Below are 17,767 nucleotides of genomic sequence, written 5' to 3'. Positions count from 1 at the left end.
TTTTTACCATGAATCAAAGTGTGACATTATTTCCAATTTTTACACCTCCGCGAGTCCGAAAATTTCGCGCTCGCTTCGTTCGCGACTCCATGTTGCGTGTGATGCTTTCAAGTATCCAGCAAAGAAAAAATTTCGCGCTCTTCCGTCGAGGTTTCCTTTGATGTTTATTTTTTATTCCTCTGGTTCAGAAAAAGCAATAGCGCTTTCTTCGCTAGCTGCTTATTAATTTGGATTTGCTTTTTTGTGTGAATGTTTTACTTTTTGAGACCTTATTAATTTACAGTGGTTTTGTTTATTTTGTGTAGGTAATTAAACTAAAAAAAATTCGCGCTCGCTTCGCTCGCGATACCGGCTACCACTGAATGTCTTTCAATGCTAGCGGGTGCTTGGAACTTCTTTTTTTAGTTAAAAAAATCGCGCTCGCTCGCCTCGCACGTGTACAAACCCAATCTATTTCTTTTTGCGTTTACTTTGTCAGTCTTCAAACTGAAAACTATTCACATAATACACAAAGTCAAGGGTGGCCAAATTATTTTCTGGCAAGTGTGGCCATGCTACGCCTGAGTATACTGAATATGTCTCTAACCATATTATAACCTTTTGGTGTACTACCACACGCCACGAGCCGTACCTAAGTATATTTTACGTCTTTATATAGTTAACTTCTTACTTAAGCTAAGGTTCCGCCGAAAAATGGTGAAACGAAAAGGGTTCCGAAGCCAAAAGAATTCGGGAACCGCTGGTGTAATGTATGCACTTACAGTGTAAATTACACATTTTTTTTCAAAATTGTGTGTACTGAATATATGGAAACTATTTAACAAAAATGACATTATTTTATGATAACGGCTAGTCAAGCATTGATGGAAGTTTGTTTCAGTCAGCTTATCACACAATTCTGTCAGTAAGTATTGTTTGTTTCTTAGCTATCGAATTCTAACTTCTGGTCTTTCAGTACCTACGTAAAGTAAGCACTAAATAATTTGATTGATTACTAGATTATACACCACTTTGAATGAACGAATAAACTGACTGATAGATAACCGTTGAAGTGTCATCGAAGTTTTGATTAATTTGTTTACAGTGCCAATCGGAAATTCGTTCGAAACAGCCAGGAAACATTGTTTCTATAGAATAAACAATATAGGTACGTACTTATAGGAGTCGTCAAGGTTATGGTTATGGTGTTTTGCCACGTGAGTGTTAAAACCTCATCGATATGGCCTCTTTTGGAAAATTAATTGAACTTGACGTAACGTACGAATATATTAAGAGACAATAACAATTTTAATGTTATAGATTTAATTTGTAATTGAATAAAAATTGGTTGTTTACATTTATTTAGGTAGGTATGTTGTTATGTTTGACAAAGTTTGGCACGTGCAGTATTTTTACCTGTTTCGTTGATCAATTAAGTTAAAGGATTGACGTAAGCGCTTATTCCAGACTAATGCAGGTTCACCTGAATTTTATACACCAATGACGTTTATAATAAAGTTAATTGAAAAGCAGTTATTATGGAACTATATAATATTTTCCAAAAACCACGAGACTACCATAAAATCAGTATGTAGTAGGTACCTATCATATACCTAACTTGTTTGCCAAGTTTTATTGCAAGTAAATAAACGTACTTGGCCTAAATTGGGTGGTGATAATGACACTCTTAAAAAGGTAAAAGACATTGATCTCGATTTAGGAAGTGACGTCACATGAGTTGAGATTTTGTATGCCTAAAAATATTTTGACCTTTGTAAAGAAAGAAGAGAATAGAGAGAGCTGTAAATCTTCTTTTTCACATGAAACAGTTTATCATAAACACACCGGTAGGTACATCTAAATACTTTTTGAGATTGCCATGAATTATTTCATTTGCTTTTTTGATGGACTCAAAAATTACCCTAACAATCTAGAAAACAAGAAGAAATTTCAGGAAACCGGAACTGATACGATTACCGATTGTACTTACAGTAATCGAATCGATTATAATTATTTAACATTATTATATTGAACTTGCTTCTAGAAACGTGACTAGTTATCAGCGAGAAAGTGGTTACCGATAACAATTCGTATCAAATAATCAATCGTTTTGCAAGTTTAAACTTGAAGATAATTTTGTGAAATGATACTTATCATGTCACTGATGTTATTTCCGATACAGTTAATTATCTTGCATCGAAAAATTATCGCAAAATCACCGATAGAATATCTTTGTAGATAATTATTCTGTGTCTAACAATAGCTTCCGCCTCCCTTTTTTCATGGGAAATCATCAAATGGCCTCTAGTTGTGGGTGCAACGTGAGGGAGTGTCAGACTCTTATTGACTAAAACCCACCATGTTCCTTCTTAAGCCCTTTATGTACCAGGTAACTCTTCCGAACAATCCCGCAGACCAGACATGAGCTTCCGCCACAATTGGGAACTACTCTGCGCACCGGTTAAAGTAGTCTTGCTGGATAAATAAGCTATCGAATACTAAATGTTTTTTTTTCAAATCTGACCAGGTGGTTCCTTAGATTCACATTTAGACAACTTTGTTTTTATTCAAATGTATTTACAAAGTTAAGTAACCCGGAGTCTAGAGAATTCTAGAGGCATTGACCATGAACCTTAGATCATGTTAAGTGCTTTTTATCGTTTTAAGTTTATTGTACATCTTCATTCATACAAATCAATGTTTTATAGATCTTAACAAGTTCTTAACAATACAAGACTTATAATAAAATGCAAGTATGTGTTTGTGGTCGCTTCCCCTTTGAGGAAGAATATAAATGATTTTACCTATATGTAAGATAAGTGGATTGTCGTGAGTTCCTGGCTAACAATAGCTGTCCCCACCTCGTTCTGTCATATTGAATTATTAGAGGATAGAGGATGGAGTCGATTATAAAACGTACACGGAGCAGTGGTCCATTTTAATGGGAAACAATTTGTTTTTCGTCTTTTGGCGGAAACGGAGATTGTCCCAATGTATGAGTTAAACTATTCAAAGTCAAGGTCGATCGCCAAGTGACTTTGTAGAAGGTTTCAGCTAGTAAAAGTGTAACATCTCTTATTTTCCGTTTAGTGGGGAGTCTTTCGATAATTTCTCATCCAAAAGAAAAGTTGTTCCTAAAGTCTGAAAGACTCTGCGTATGAATGGTGTGTATAACGGTATTTTTTAGTTAAGTAAGTATCGCAGATTACAAAGTAATAAAGGTAGTTCATGACAGAAATAGGGATAGACTAAATTGTTCTCAGGTTATTTTGAGATGAAATGTTGCTACTCGTCTGCCAAGCGTGGTTTTCTTACATATCCCTCTGAGCGTAATGTTTTGATTAATTCATTAACTGGTAATTATGATCGTAGATAATTTCACTAACTTTGAAAATAACAAGGAATGGCATGTTAATGATTTGAAAAATATCATTATTGATGAAATTGTAAAAAAAAATGGAAATAAAAAAAGAAAATGGAAAAGATTTTGGTTTTGCCATACGACCGAAAGTGTGACTCGCAGTGCAGTGCGAATGATTTCTATTTTTTACCTCCAACTAACACTTCTATAAAATAAATTTATTTAAATAGAAAACACTTCACTGTTGAAAATATACCCGGAAAATCAAACTTTCACACGAACAAAATTTTCCGAAATTCAAAAAAAAGTTTTTTGAAACACCACGTGGCGCGAAAGTTTTGATCACTTTTGGTTTAGTCCTTTATATACGACTTATCGTACCTGAGCACTGTCCACTACTGGCTGTGATATAGTAACGTTACACATTTTGAATTCATCGACTACGAAGGATGGACGTCACTGAACAGTTGAATGACAGAAGTCCAAATGGTTTGACGGTAGCGCGCGACGCTGGTTTCATATGAATGAGGACCTCGATTGGCTTGTGTGACTTTTATGCTGTTGTATCAAATAATTAATTTGTTAATTTGGCTTATGTAACTACTCTTTACATTACACTTATATCCTTTGGGCACAAAAAATACTCAGAATTTGCTTAAGAATGGTTTTTGGTACAAGAGTTTCGGCTAGTCACTGTCAGCCTTTTGGCAATTATAGTTTCTATGGCAAGTTCTTCACGATAAAAAGTACCAAGTCATCCTTCATGATACCTCCAACGTTAGTTTTTGTACTAATAATTATCTCCCAATATGTTGTTTACGCTGTTTTCTTTGAGATTAAAATCTGCGAGCTCACTATCATTACCTTATATCGGCAATTTCAATCAGTGTGACAAAAATCGAATGTCAGTAATTATTTTCTTGGAATTGGGTATTCGTGATAGGTAATTAACTAGAAAGGTTATTTCTTTGAGAATACTTTTTTATTCTTCCACCAAGAAATCTACATTAAATAATGGTTATGGTTATTTATTTGTTTAATTTGTTATAAGCTAAATATTCTCAATCGTTTATTGTGTCTATAAATGTAGGTATTATAAACTCGATAAAAAATGCATTAAATATAATTCTTATCCAAATAAAGTTACAATACTAAATGGTATATTGCACGCAGGAGGCTTAATTAGAGTCGCTTATGAAAGGCGTGAAAAGTATTTATATAATTTGCTACTGGAACAATGTTGAATGAGCACAACTCGAGAAGAATATCTCGATTAATTTAATCGCTATCGTAATGATCTCGAGTCCGAACTATTAGCTAGGAAGCGATTACTCGCAATTCTTTAATTGCGTCATTGAGGTCAATTAAACGAGTAATCGATTAAAACAAGTGTTGTGTATGACAACAAAAAGTAATAAACAGTTATGTAACAATTAAGGACAGTTTTGTCATAGGTATTTGAGCGTCGTTTGGGGATTAAGAATTACCGGGAGACTGGTTTGTGCAATGCAGTTGTTGGCTATTGTTAGAAGCATTGTCTTCGTACATAAGTGTATAATGAATAATATGAAATTTAGTTACGAATCCGGAATCCGGATTCCTCAAATTTATTCTACGATTTTTCGATGCAGCCTTTTTTGTTTAGAAGCGAGCATGTTTCGTCTCTTATGTATAAGTCTTTGCCCAACCGTGAGGTACCTACATTAAAAAATAAACAGTAGTATAGAAGGAAGGTTTTCACGCTTAAACTGAGACTTCTGTTTCTCGCCTACATTGTGAGGTCAGCAGGTCACGCGTTTATGCAAAAAAATCTAGTAAAATCACGTGAAGTTTATAGGCAATCGCGGAAATGCCCCCGTTGTTAAGTACTTGTTTATCTATGCATTTTGTATCGCAAGGACAAGTGTTACACTTGCCTATGAAAGCAATAACCAATATTGTGAGTTCAAAAATGATTTATTATGTAAAAAAATGCACTAAAAAGTTTTTATGTATATTTTTTTTAGCACGAGGAAATTGAATCGATGTGTTGTGACAAGGTGGCAGTAAAGAATGTGATGCTGTTAATATTTCCAAAAAATAAAAGATTAGGCATTTGCAGGATTTATGTTGGTGATAAAGATAAAACATTTATTTGCAAAATAATCGAGTGATAGTCTGTGGCGACAGTAAGAAGCAGCATTTTGCTGAAGGAAATAATTTTCTTTCAAGTAAAGTTATTCAAAGAATACCAGTGACATATAAGAAGACTTATCTTGTCGCCAGTTTTTTCCCGAGTGAACAAACTTGAAGTAATTCTTAGTATATGTACCATTTGGTTCCTGTATCTACATAATTAAATGGGTATAGATTTAATGAAATATTTTCCTTGTACACTGATGACTTGTAAGTTTCTTTAGATATAGGTAAGGACGATACTAGTAACCGGAATACGGAAATCAATAATCATCTTTAGTGCATTGATAAGTCGTTTTTGCCTAGGCATAATTATAACCTACTTATACTCATTATGAAGAAGCCATGAAAAAATATATATACCTAGTTACTTTGAATAAGCTTAAAATTAGATATACAGCAATAAGAATTTCCTTTTTGAATTAATTGGTAATGGATGGATGGCACGTTAAACTGTAGGTCCCGGCTGTCATTGAACATCCTTGGCAGTCGTTACGGGTAGTCAGAAGCCATTAAGTCTGACACCAGTCTAACCAAGAGGTATTGGGTTGCCCGGGTTGAGGGGGTCCGATAGGGCAGTCGCTCCTTGTAAAGCACTGGTCCTCAGCTACATCCGGTTAGACTGGAAGCCGACCTCAACATAGTTGGGAAAAAGGCTCGGGGAATGAAAATTGATTGGTAATAATCAACAAGAAGAGGATATACCCAATAATTAATTATCTTAATCAGTAAAATTAAATCAGTTTACATTATTGCATCACGTTGTCTAATAAAAGGCGCCACCTTTTTCGGTTTATCATGATCATGATAAAATTATGCTTGTTAATCAAGATGTGAGTAATTACCATGTATGTTCAGTATAGAATAAAGAATAGCATCGTCATTGCGCGCGCGCAGGTCAGGCATAGTGACTCAGCTCATGTGATGAACGCTATATAAGCCAATAAGTAAATTATTGGTCTAGTGTCGTCGTGGCAGTGGCTGTCAATAATTTTTGTAGGGATGCAGACAATATACTATTACTGTCTTGCTCTGATGTGAATAGTCCCGAGTGAAAGGAATATATATTTTTGTGATCATATTTAAAAATGTATAATTAAATCAATAAATGAAAACAATAATCTTTTCAAAGTTTGACGGTTCGCGAAATCACGCGAATCAAAGAACGTATGCGGCATTGATTAATAGATTAATTTTAATTACTAGGTTTTTATAGCAAACTGTTCTTAGACCACTACTACTGGGGAAGACTGTTTGAGAACCAGCCTTAGTCAAGACTGCAGACGTCACAGTACGTTTTGTTTGGCATTTTCCTCATTATATTATGGAATCAGGCGTTACTTTGCGGAAAGCCATGACATAAAATGTTAGGAATAACCTATAGCCTTAATTAAGCGAGACAATAAATCAAAGTTTGGATGCAGATAGTATAAGTCTAGCAACCAGCCCTTACCAAGGGGTTGCCCGGGTAATTGTGTTGATTAGGTCAGATAAGCAGACGCTCCTTGTAAAACACTGGTACTCAGCTGCACCTGGTTAGACTAGAAGCCGACCCCAACATAGGTGGGAAAAGGCTACATATATGTATATGATGATGATGATGATTGGTTATGCAAGTATATTTAGTAAAATCAGGCCCATTCAATAATGTAGGTAATTATATAATAATACAATCCCTAGTGACGGCCTAGTACCCAATAGCAAAAGTTTAAAGTGGAAAACTGTCAGGGAACATGACAGGCTCCAGAGACTTGACCAAATACGATTTATGTTTATTAGTCATTTATTTTTAGTGGAAATGTTTATGCTAAAGTTGTAATGGCTTTTATGGGATGTCGATAAGAAAGGGAAAAACAATTGGCTATAAAATTTTCCTTGTGAGTAATTATCCTTGAGAACACGAGGAAGATTTACCTAATCTATCAAATAAGCAGGAGATTCTTTAAAATCCATAGCTCGGATTATTCTTAGGAAAGAACAGTCGCCATGGTAGCATCATATCTAGGTAATCATCATTATCATCTACAGTACCTATATCCTTTTCCCAACCATGTTGGGGTCGGCTTCCAGTCTAAACAGATGCAGCTGAGTGCCAGTGTTTTACAAGGAGCGGCTGCCTATCTGACCTCCTCAACCCAGTACCCTAGGTATAAAACAAAATAAATAAGTTTGGACATATTCTACTTAATGAAATTGTTTTCCTTAATTAACTTCTCCTCCTCTTATCCATCTCTGAAACCACGGGCGGAAGTTAGCTAAAAACTATCCGAGAACAAGCTAAGACAGTAGTGCCATCTATGTCTTAATCACTGAACTAACCATTTGTTTTTCCTAACTGCGACTGACTTATAGGTCTCGCCTCGCGGATTTTTCTGAAGAGGTCGCTATTTAGTACCTAAACAGTGTTTCAGTTTTCATGTTGTTTTGGGACAATTTTTTTCCAAAGAGAGTGTTTATTTATGCACAAGAGGCTCAAGAGCTCAAGAGATCGGGATCAAGAGGCTTTAAATTATTTAATGTCTCGAAGTACAAAATCACTTATATTTTCTATCAGCTTTTGATTATTTTTCATCCGTCATGATCAACTTATAGATCAACGCCTATAATACTTACATACTGTTTATAAAAATACCAAAATTATACCAAATGCGTTTAGGTACGTAATAAAAACACCAGCAAACATTTACTAAAATGTATCACATAACTAACTACATGATCGTACATCATACACCACTAAGTTAACGAGTTATTAGTAAGAAAGCAAATTAGCATGTTGATAAACGAGAAAAGATGCTTCATTCAGACCGACCAGAATACCTTGATCTCTCCAGACCTTCGCCACTAAAAGAATCCGTACCATTGTACTAAGAGCTATGTGAACACATGTGTCAAGATATACTGGTACCGTTACTCGATCTGCAGTTCACACACAATGAACGTTCTGTCTTCATGAACTTTGATCATAACAAAAAAAAGTAACTCCATTCATATTAAAATAATGGCCGAGATTTTATTATGATTGAATGGTTTTTGAATTGTTTGATTCGCCGTTGACCAAGAGTACACTGCAAACTTTTAGTCGGTACATAGTTCGTTTGGACTCATAAATCAGTAAGAAGATGAATGGTGGTATGCACATTACAAAGATCAGGTATTAAGTCGATGTCAGAATGACTGAAAACTTTGACTGGAATCAAGATTTCCTTTAAAAAAAAATCCAAGCATTGGACAGCAATCGATCAACTATTTCGTCTGAAGTGTGCGGTTACTCTTTACTAGTGTACCTATATATACTTCTCCCGCCGATTTCAGCTATGGTGACTGCTTTCAGTTATCATTGAGAGAAGAGCTAGGATGATCAGCTCTTCTATGCGCCCTTTGATGGCTGCAGTACCCTATTTTATGTGTAAACGTGCGCGAGCATTGGCTGCACGTTAGGATACCGTCCACGTAGTTATAATGAATGGCTACTGGTGTTTTAGCCTTAAGAGCATCACGCTTCGCATCCAGTGCGGATTTCCTTTGCTCTTCGAAATCTTAACCTATATACCTATATGGCAATGTATGAGGCAGTAACCATCTATTCCAATATATTTAACCACGTTGGTATATGCATGTGCATGTGAATTCGCCATTGTATACTAGTACATCCTATGACAGACAACACAGGTGAAATAATTCTCGTTTAGAAATGTGACCTGTTCCTCTCTCTATTAATTGAATAAAGAAAATGCCAGAGTATATGAATGTCACAGCCAACCATCAAACAGCTTCTCCCTTTGATCTTTTTGACTTCAACTTGTGACCATGAACTCTCCCCATTCAATCACGCGTCTATCCATTAGTCAATGTCCATGAATTACATTACAACTACATAGATGACAGTTGGCCGGTCTATAATACCCATGGAGAACAAAATGACTCGAGATGCCATAACACAAAAACTCCTAAGAAAGTGCGTATATAGGATTTCGGGGTACGAAGAACGTTACTACCCCCGCCCTTACACGCCTTCCTTAGAAGCTGCTCATTTTCAAAATGAAATCACAAATCAAACTAGACCAATCTTTGATAGATTGGTTTTGATTTTACAACGAGCCAGATCGCATCGTTAGTTCCAGTAACTGATCAAACTTACCGTACGTTACTTGGCCTACAAGAAGGCGCCTCATCTACGTTCCTTGTGGCATCTCCACTAATTGTCCTTGCTCCGTGATAATTTCTTAAGTTGTTTAATTTTGTCATACATACCCAGTACAGCAGTGTTTCCTGGTGGACTCCCGAGCGTCGGTAACAGTCATGCTGTGAATCGTCATGGTTCAACTGAAACAATAATATTGACATAAGAACACATAAGTTGTTGTTAGTTCGGCGCATGTAAGCTTATCAGGCGTCTTGATTACATTGTGTAAGTCATCACGTTTTATTGGAAACTTAAATGGCGTTAACAAACGGTAGACTTAAGGCTTTAATCTAGTGTTACGTTGGTATGTCGTCAGCCCTTTTATCATCCCATTGCTGGGCACAGGTCACCGAGAAGGATTGAGCGGTAATCACCACCATGCTTGGTCAATGCAGTTTGGTGATTATAGACCGGGTTTCGTACGTTACGTTACGTTAGTATTCCTAATTTTGCATATGTACGTCCCAGTACCGGACATATAAACGTACCTATATTCAGAAATCAGAGCGCTTAGCTCGTTAAAAGATAAAATTTTATTAGATTCTGTAGTCTTTTATTACATTACTTATAGGTAGGTATAGACTAGTTATTATTTTATATAGAGTTCGTGTAAATCTAGCTAAACCGATATGAAGTATACTATCGACACGTAGTACTAGTTAGTCAGACAAAAGAAACGTAAAGATAAGACTTAATGGAATGAACTACAATTTGCCACACTCGAAGTATGTTTCATACTTTTATGCTACGTATGTCGTGTAGGTATCTCTGTGACGATCAGTAAATGGTCATAGAAAACGAATGTTAGGAAATAATATAATTGTCTATTATACTTTGGGTATCTATCTAAGTTGACATTGGATATGAGGCGTGATCCTATCATGAGCGCTAGTAATCAAAGAGTCCTCATCTTCCAATTCAAAACATGTTCTAATACCCATTTCTTTATTTTAAATGAAGAAACATTATCAAACGAAGAAAGATGAGGTTTACTTTGTAACAGTCTGATATTCTCTGTCTACAGGAGGGGTCATTTGATCTCATCAATCAAAGACTAGTGACTAGAACTGAGCTTCTGTCCTCTCACACTGAGGACCAATTTATATTACTTATCAGTTTCTCACGGCGTGAGTGTCGGCGTGAGTGTCAATCGTCATCAGACAGTCACTTGTTTGTCTAACTGCAGGCGATGCATTGCCGGTGCATCTCGCAGGATGAACTCAATTCGTACCCGTCACTCAGATGCAATTATGTAATGTTTGATACTGCTCAGAATCGTATGAAAGCCCCAGTTCATAATGCACAGTTCACTAGTTTTCCGTGGTATCCGGATAAAGAGTAAACTTTAGCCTTCCGCGATAAAATATTTTCAAATCAGCCCAATAGTTTTCGAGATTATAGATCAGCTTCAACAAAACAACAAACTCTGCAGCTTTTTACTAACTAGCTTCTGCCAGCGACTTCTTCTACGTGGGCGATATAGAACTGCCAAAATACTGTACATTACCAAAGAAGTATTCTTTTACATTACACTCAGTAAATATAACTGACTTATTAACTGAAAGTTTGTAAATAATAATTAAATGAAAATATAATTTCTTCATTAATCCAAAGTTAATGTTGTCTTTGCACCGCCACGTTGTATGTAAGACCTTATAGCAGACCTTAAAAAAATGCGGTGTCATGCTTCTATGTGATGATCATGACTAAGCAATATTGTAGGTACAACGAATTTATTGTTTCGGTCACACAATCAATCAACGCCAATCTATGTTATTAAAGTCTACATAATGTAATTATAATAAATAAGCTTCGTCTTAAAATAGAATTCTATTGAACTAACAATGTGATCCTGTATTTTTGCAATAAATAAACCTACATTATCTATACTAATACATGTATTATAAAGATGAAAAGTTTGTTTCTGCTTATTAGAAACTACTGGACCGATTTCAAATTCTTTCAGTATTAGTTAGGTCATTTATGGAGAAAGGCTACTTTTTTATCCAGGTGTGCAGAGATCCCGGACGTGGGTGAAATCGGTCGTCGAAGTTAATTGACCATGAAAGTGCTTTTGTGAGTTTCACGAGGTTTCATCATGATACTTGATAATTTTCAGCACTATCATCATTACTATGCATCATTATTTTGAAAAAGAAAATATCATCTCGTAATAATTCAGGTCATGGTAGGTACGTATTGTTTCTATATCAAGTAATTAGAATGAATATCTTTTTGAAGATGACTATAACGCACTGACGGAAAAATATCATACCAAACTCCTGTTTTAAATGTAGGTAACTGGTGAGATTCCACCAAAAGTATTAACGCACATTTGACCGCGAACAAAAAAGGTTTACCTGTCTACGCGTTGCGGTCGGCGCGAGTCAGCTACTTAGCATGTGTACGCGCACAAAGGTTGCAGTTTGGTAAATATGTCAGAAAATGTTTGCACACAATTTGTCACTGTGCTACACAGTGCCACACATCAGTGGAATCTCGTCTGAACATTCTCTCTCCAGTCTCGTGTTCCTGCACATTTGCACAATCCACAACCCAATTAGATTATCCAGTTGCTTTTAACATTCGATTCCGTGCTCGTACTCCAAAGCTTTAGCTAGAAGGAAATTAAAGGGAGCCTTGCTGTTCAACTAATTACCGTTCCCCGACTTTCATTAAAACAAACTAGCTGGACAGATTTATACGGAATAGAACTTGTTCAGCTAATGGGAACCTAATATAATTAGAGTGAATTCGTAATATTTTAAATGCGGAAAGTAACTCTATGAGTTTGTCGAGATTTTACGTCAAAACTACTGAACGGATTCCAATGAAAGGTACACAGATGGTCCAAAGAAAAGGCAAAGCCTAAGAAAAGGCATTATGTAATTACCCGGTTACGAAAAGTGGTTCTCCCAGGACGCAGGTGAAACCATAGGAATCAGCTAGTGAGCAATAAAAACAAACGAAGATGTTTAGTGAGTCATTAATTTTTAATGAGTGCTTACAATGCATGGGTGGTCCTACCTCATAATGATGTAGGAAAACTTAATCTACACTAATATTATTAAGCTTAAGAGTTTGTTTGCTTGCTTGAATGCGCGAATCTCAGAAAAGTCTGATTTTCTCAGCTTTTATAAGACGTTTACTGAAATAAATGCATTTTGAAGTTACTTTATAGAACCTTTAAGCGAGTATGAATCTAGCTTTAAAAAATCTAGGTGTACATTTCAGTTTTACGTTTCAATAAATTCGAAGATAAGTTAGAAAATCTTATTGAAGTAAGTAAATGCGAATTCTCAATCTTGGAACATTGAAATGAAACGTCGTTAGCCAGTTTTGTTTCAATAACTTTCTCGTCGTTTTACTGGGAATAAAGTGCTCGCTATAGGTCTATAGATCTAAGTATCGCTATAGATCTAAGTATTTATTTATCAATGCTAAGAAAATGTTTATTCCCTTTTCACTGCTAATATTGTTCGAAGATAATGTTTTTTTCTAGAAAGTTTTTTTAATTATATTCAGTTTCATTGAGATTATATTGCAGTATTTCAAACATACGTATGTAATAAATGATATGACATAAGTAGGTACGATAAACTTTAAGAAAGTAATTTCATCACCATCATCATCTCAGCTATAGGACGTCCGGGCACGCCACCATCGTGGCGGTAAGTCCCCTCTTTGAGGAGTGGCTCGGGAGGAGTCACGGCGCCCTCACGTACCGCATGACGCAGGTCCTCACCGGACACGGTTGTTTCGGGAGGTACCTGCACCGCATCGGTCGTGAGGAGGCGCCCGGGTGTCACCATTGTGCGGACAGCCCCGAGGACACGGTGGACCACACAGTCCAGGTGTGCCCCGCATGGGAGGGGCACCGCCGGGTCCTCGTCGAGGCTTTGGGCGGCGGCGACCTCTCGCGTCCGGCCCTGGTTCAGGCCATGGTCCGGGGCGAGAGGGAATGGGATGCCGTCGCCTCCTTCTGCGAAGCGGTCATGCTCGAGAAGGAGGAGGCGGAACGCCAGAGAGTTCGCACCTCTCATCCCGGCCGCCGCGCTGGACCAGGTAGACACCATGGGCGCCGGGTGTCGCGAGATGACTCCCGGCCACCGTAGGCGTGGGTCTGTGGGCGGTGAGTTCGGGTGGCTCATCGTCCCTCTGTCTTTCTAGACGACAGACCCGTGTCGACGGCGCGCGTTGTTCCACGCGCTCCTCAAAGAGATGTCAGCAACCCCAGCGGGGCCCAGCAGGGCCAAGGCCTGCCGGGGCTGCGGGTTGTTCGAAAGAGATACCGCGGCCCTGGTACATAAAAGGCCTATGACGGAACACGACGATTTTAGTCAGTAAGAGTCTGACACTCCCTCACCGCTGCTAACCCACAGCGGGAGGGGTCATTTGATGATTTTACGTCGCTAAAAAAAAAAAAAAAAAAAGCTATAATAGGACGTCCACTGCTGAACATAGAAAGTAATTTACAATTTCGTAAATCTAGTAGGAAACTGTTGCTACATAACATAATGTAAACATTTACTTGCGATTGCCTATATCTAATTAAAATAATGATCCTCCTGGCTCTGTTATTTCAAAATTGATTCATCAATTTTATAGCACCCACATAATCAAGATTCAAGCTCATATGCACCTGTTATGAGAAGGTCATTATTTTGCATAAAAAAATCTTGTCTCATGATCTCATATTGCTTATTGAACTAAACTCTTCACTAATTAAACTGGATGTGTCTATCGTAAGACGAGGTAGTCTTTTTTTAGCTCCAATTTTTCAGTGACATCGAGTAAATTATCTATAATTTATCTAACATTATTTAAAACGCTGACCAAAAATCATTCGTTAGATAAAACAAAAAATTTTACGAATTTATTGCAATCTTTTTTATAAGCATCTCATGGAAATAATAATTCTCCTAGACGCTTTGTTTCTTCAAAACCAATTCACGAGACGTAGGTAATCTTTGCTACCTATCTATAATAATGGTATAATAAATTGAATATTTTAAGATTCAAGCTCATAATGCACCTGCTATAAGAAGGTTATTAGTCTACATAATAAAATCTTGTCGCGTGATCTCATACTTATCGCTTATAAAAGAAAAGTCGTTTGTACTAAAATAATAAGGAGATACATTTTTCTGTTTCTTTGTTTGTACCATAAAGGCTCCAAAACTACAGCTACACTCTTCCCGAGTAATATTTTATCCCGATACAGGTGTTTTTTTATTTATTTATATATTAGCGTATGCTGTCCCACTTCTGGGCAAAGGCCTCCCCCATAGCCTTCCATTTTTCTCTGTCCATCGCTGTTTGAGGCCAGTCCGAGAGGAAGCTGTCCAAGTCTCCTCTCCAGCGTTTCCTTGGTCTCCCTCTCGGTCGCCTTCATATGTCGTCGATACAGGCATAAGATACGATAAAACCGTAGGAAAACGCCTAGCATTAATATAAATAAATCTAGTAGTGTCGTCAGTGGTTTTCTAAGAATATTATATGTATACGTGTGTACTTTTTCGTATCATTCATTACCATTGTGTGGTATTTGTCTCTCGGTTTGTCCTAATAAATTGTGGTAAATAGAACGGGTTTTCCCCATAAATGACGAATGACGAATTCATTTCATTTCATATAATAGTGTTTATTTTATAGGTGAAGCGGATATTAAATAAAAACAATAAACTACTTACCGGTTCATAAAAGCTTTTTATGAATCTATTATTTATTTATCAATCTTCATAAAAAATAGTGACTATACCTGCATAGGTAAATTGGAGCCCAGGCTGAGAGAAAATTGTTTTTAATAAATCAGCTATACAATAAGTAAGCTATACACTACACCTGATTTTACCCGTATTGAATTGTTTTTTATGTACAGAAATACCACGTTAGAAACTACCACTACCTACATGTCATACCTACTAACACCTTAAACCTTTATCAAAGGATTATGAACCTAAAATGAAATTAGACACGTGTCATATTTGATAAATGGTGGCTCCGTGTAATAACGTTGGTAACTTGATAGTGATTAAGTTTAGGGATGAAGGGATAATAAGAAGCGGAGTCTTGCGAAACAACATGTTTTGTTCTACGTAAATATGACATTTTAATATATTAGTTTGCTGTTGTATTTTAAATAGAGGAATTTTGTCATCTTTTTACTAAAAAATAATAACATTCGATACTATAACAAATAAGTAAGTAAACGTTACCGCAAACGTAAATGTAGCTGTAATGATTTCTTTTATTTCAGCTCAGTTTTACGGTACTAGTTATTACTGAAACCAATGCATCAAACGCAAGAATATTTTTTTATTGAAATTCTGATGATAGGTAGTAAGCCTTTTTACTCTTGACATAACGACTTTGCATAACTTAGTAGGTACCTCAAGGTAAATAGAAAACATATATTAAATAATTTTTATTAAATAATTCGTGGTCAAAATATGTGCGAAACCAACAAAAACACGTGAGTTTTTAGCAGCGTCACATAAACAAATAAAACGACCTTTAAATAGAAAAACATTGCCTCATCTCAAACCATGTTGATCACAAAATAAATAATTGAATAAACGATTGTAGTAACACAAAACACCAATTGTTTTACCAAATAAAGCAGAGCATACACACCTGTACAAATAAATCCAATTACCCGTAATAATTTAGCACACGCGTCACGATATGGAACCAATTATTTTGTAACCATGAAGGCCGAAACTTGTATTAACACATCGAATAAAATTTCACTCGGAACAGCCTTGATCGCGCCGATACATAGCACTGAACACAACTACGATTCACTTATCGTAAAACATGGAAAGCAATGAAAAATGGAAAATTACAATCTGGAATCTCAGCGTGCTTATTTTGTTAATTAATTTTTCGAAGAAATTGTTAGTTTAAGAGGACGTGCGAAGCGCGCGCAGCGATGTCGGCGCGTGCGATCAGTCAGAACAACTCGGGACCACGTCACTGTAAAGCCGCAGTTTAAACCTTTTTTGTATGTACTCATCCTTTTTAGGGTTCAACAGGACGCGAGAACCGGCTTAAGTATAACTAGTTTATGAGTCGCGGCCGAGATGTTGATCGATGTCGGGTATTCGTAAAGAATTTTATATGAATATGTAGTTTCAAGATAATATTAAATTCCTTTTCGGCATGAAGTGCACTGCAAGAATTATGAACTTCTAGGAAATGTTAACTCTGCTAATTAAATCGTATAACGTATTCTGCAATCTGGGATAGTACCTATCTATAAGAAAATCCATACATTATTTAAACATAAATCATCTTCATTATCAAACACTAAAAATAGTATCTGTGACGTCACTTATTGAATCGATCAATTTGATGCTATTTCCGAAAGAAGTTATTGAATGCTTTGGTAATGCCCCATGATTCTTCGTTGAGAATAAAAATATATACTTATTTGGATACTGAAGTTATACTGATTTATTATATTTTATTTTGTGCGGTGATGTCCACCTTATGCTTTACTAATGACAACAAGAAATGGCTTTCGTATATTTTTCGATCAGGGCAATGATCAATTGTGGGTTCTAACTTTAAATAACTGCAGAACCCACTTTTCAAAACAAAATTCATTTAAATAAACAAACGGTGTGATATTTGATAACAATCAAGACGAAGATTTGGTCTCCTGGCCTTGACCTTAAATTATTTAAATTATATATCTAATTTATAGTTATATGTTGTTGTTAGCCAGCTAAAAATAGGATTCCGTAGTTTTAATCCAATGGTTTACCTCATCAATAAATTTTAAATTTCAGACGATATTTTAAATTAATTCAATTTTATAGGTCTATTTATGGAATTAGTTGTTATTCTGTATTAATAAATCACGCATGAGCTTATTTTGTACCTATTCTATTAAAGGTTAAATTGGACCAAAGTGTCATTGGGTTATTCCAAATGACATTCCTCGTCCTGTCAAATATCTATGAGCCGAGTTTTCCTGAGTAACTCCAGACCTACTATTCTGGCGAATAATGTAGAGGAAGGCATAAACTATTACTCGGCGTTACTCGAATTATTTTTAATTC

General features: G+C 36.2%; 1 protein-coding gene across 5 annotated transcripts in view; it reads right to left on the bottom strand.

Annotated features, from left to right (window-relative positions):
* LOC124637436 (glutathione hydrolase 1 proenzyme-like) overlaps nt 1–16,664 on the bottom strand; it is a 50,834-nt gene extending 34,170 nt beyond the window's left edge. For 3 of the 5 annotated variants that reach the window (XM_047173920.1, XM_047173922.1, XM_047173921.1), the window contains exon 1: nt 3,531–3,780. Coding sequence is in view for 1 of the 5 variants with exons in the window: in XM_047173924.1 (XP_047029880.1) it covers nt 9,767–9,831 (65 nt within the window). In the remaining 4 variants the exon portion in view is untranslated. Of the gene's footprint in view, nt 1–3,530; nt 3,781–9,766; nt 9,839–16,334 lie in introns of those variants that run through there. The other 2 variants (XM_047173924.1, XM_047173923.1) reach the window with 2 other exon arrangements.
* Nucleotides 16,665–17,767: the final 1,103 nt, after the last annotated feature.

The sequence above is a fragment of the Helicoverpa zea genome, chromosome 16 (genome assembly GCF_022581195.2).
Source record: "Helicoverpa zea isolate HzStark_Cry1AcR chromosome 16, ilHelZeax1.1, whole genome shotgun sequence".
Classification (NCBI taxonomy): domain Eukaryota; kingdom Metazoa; phylum Arthropoda; class Insecta; order Lepidoptera; family Noctuidae; genus Helicoverpa; species Helicoverpa zea.
The sequence above is the reverse complement of the archived record's forward strand: the minus strand, read 5'-3'. Positions and strand labels throughout refer to the sequence as shown.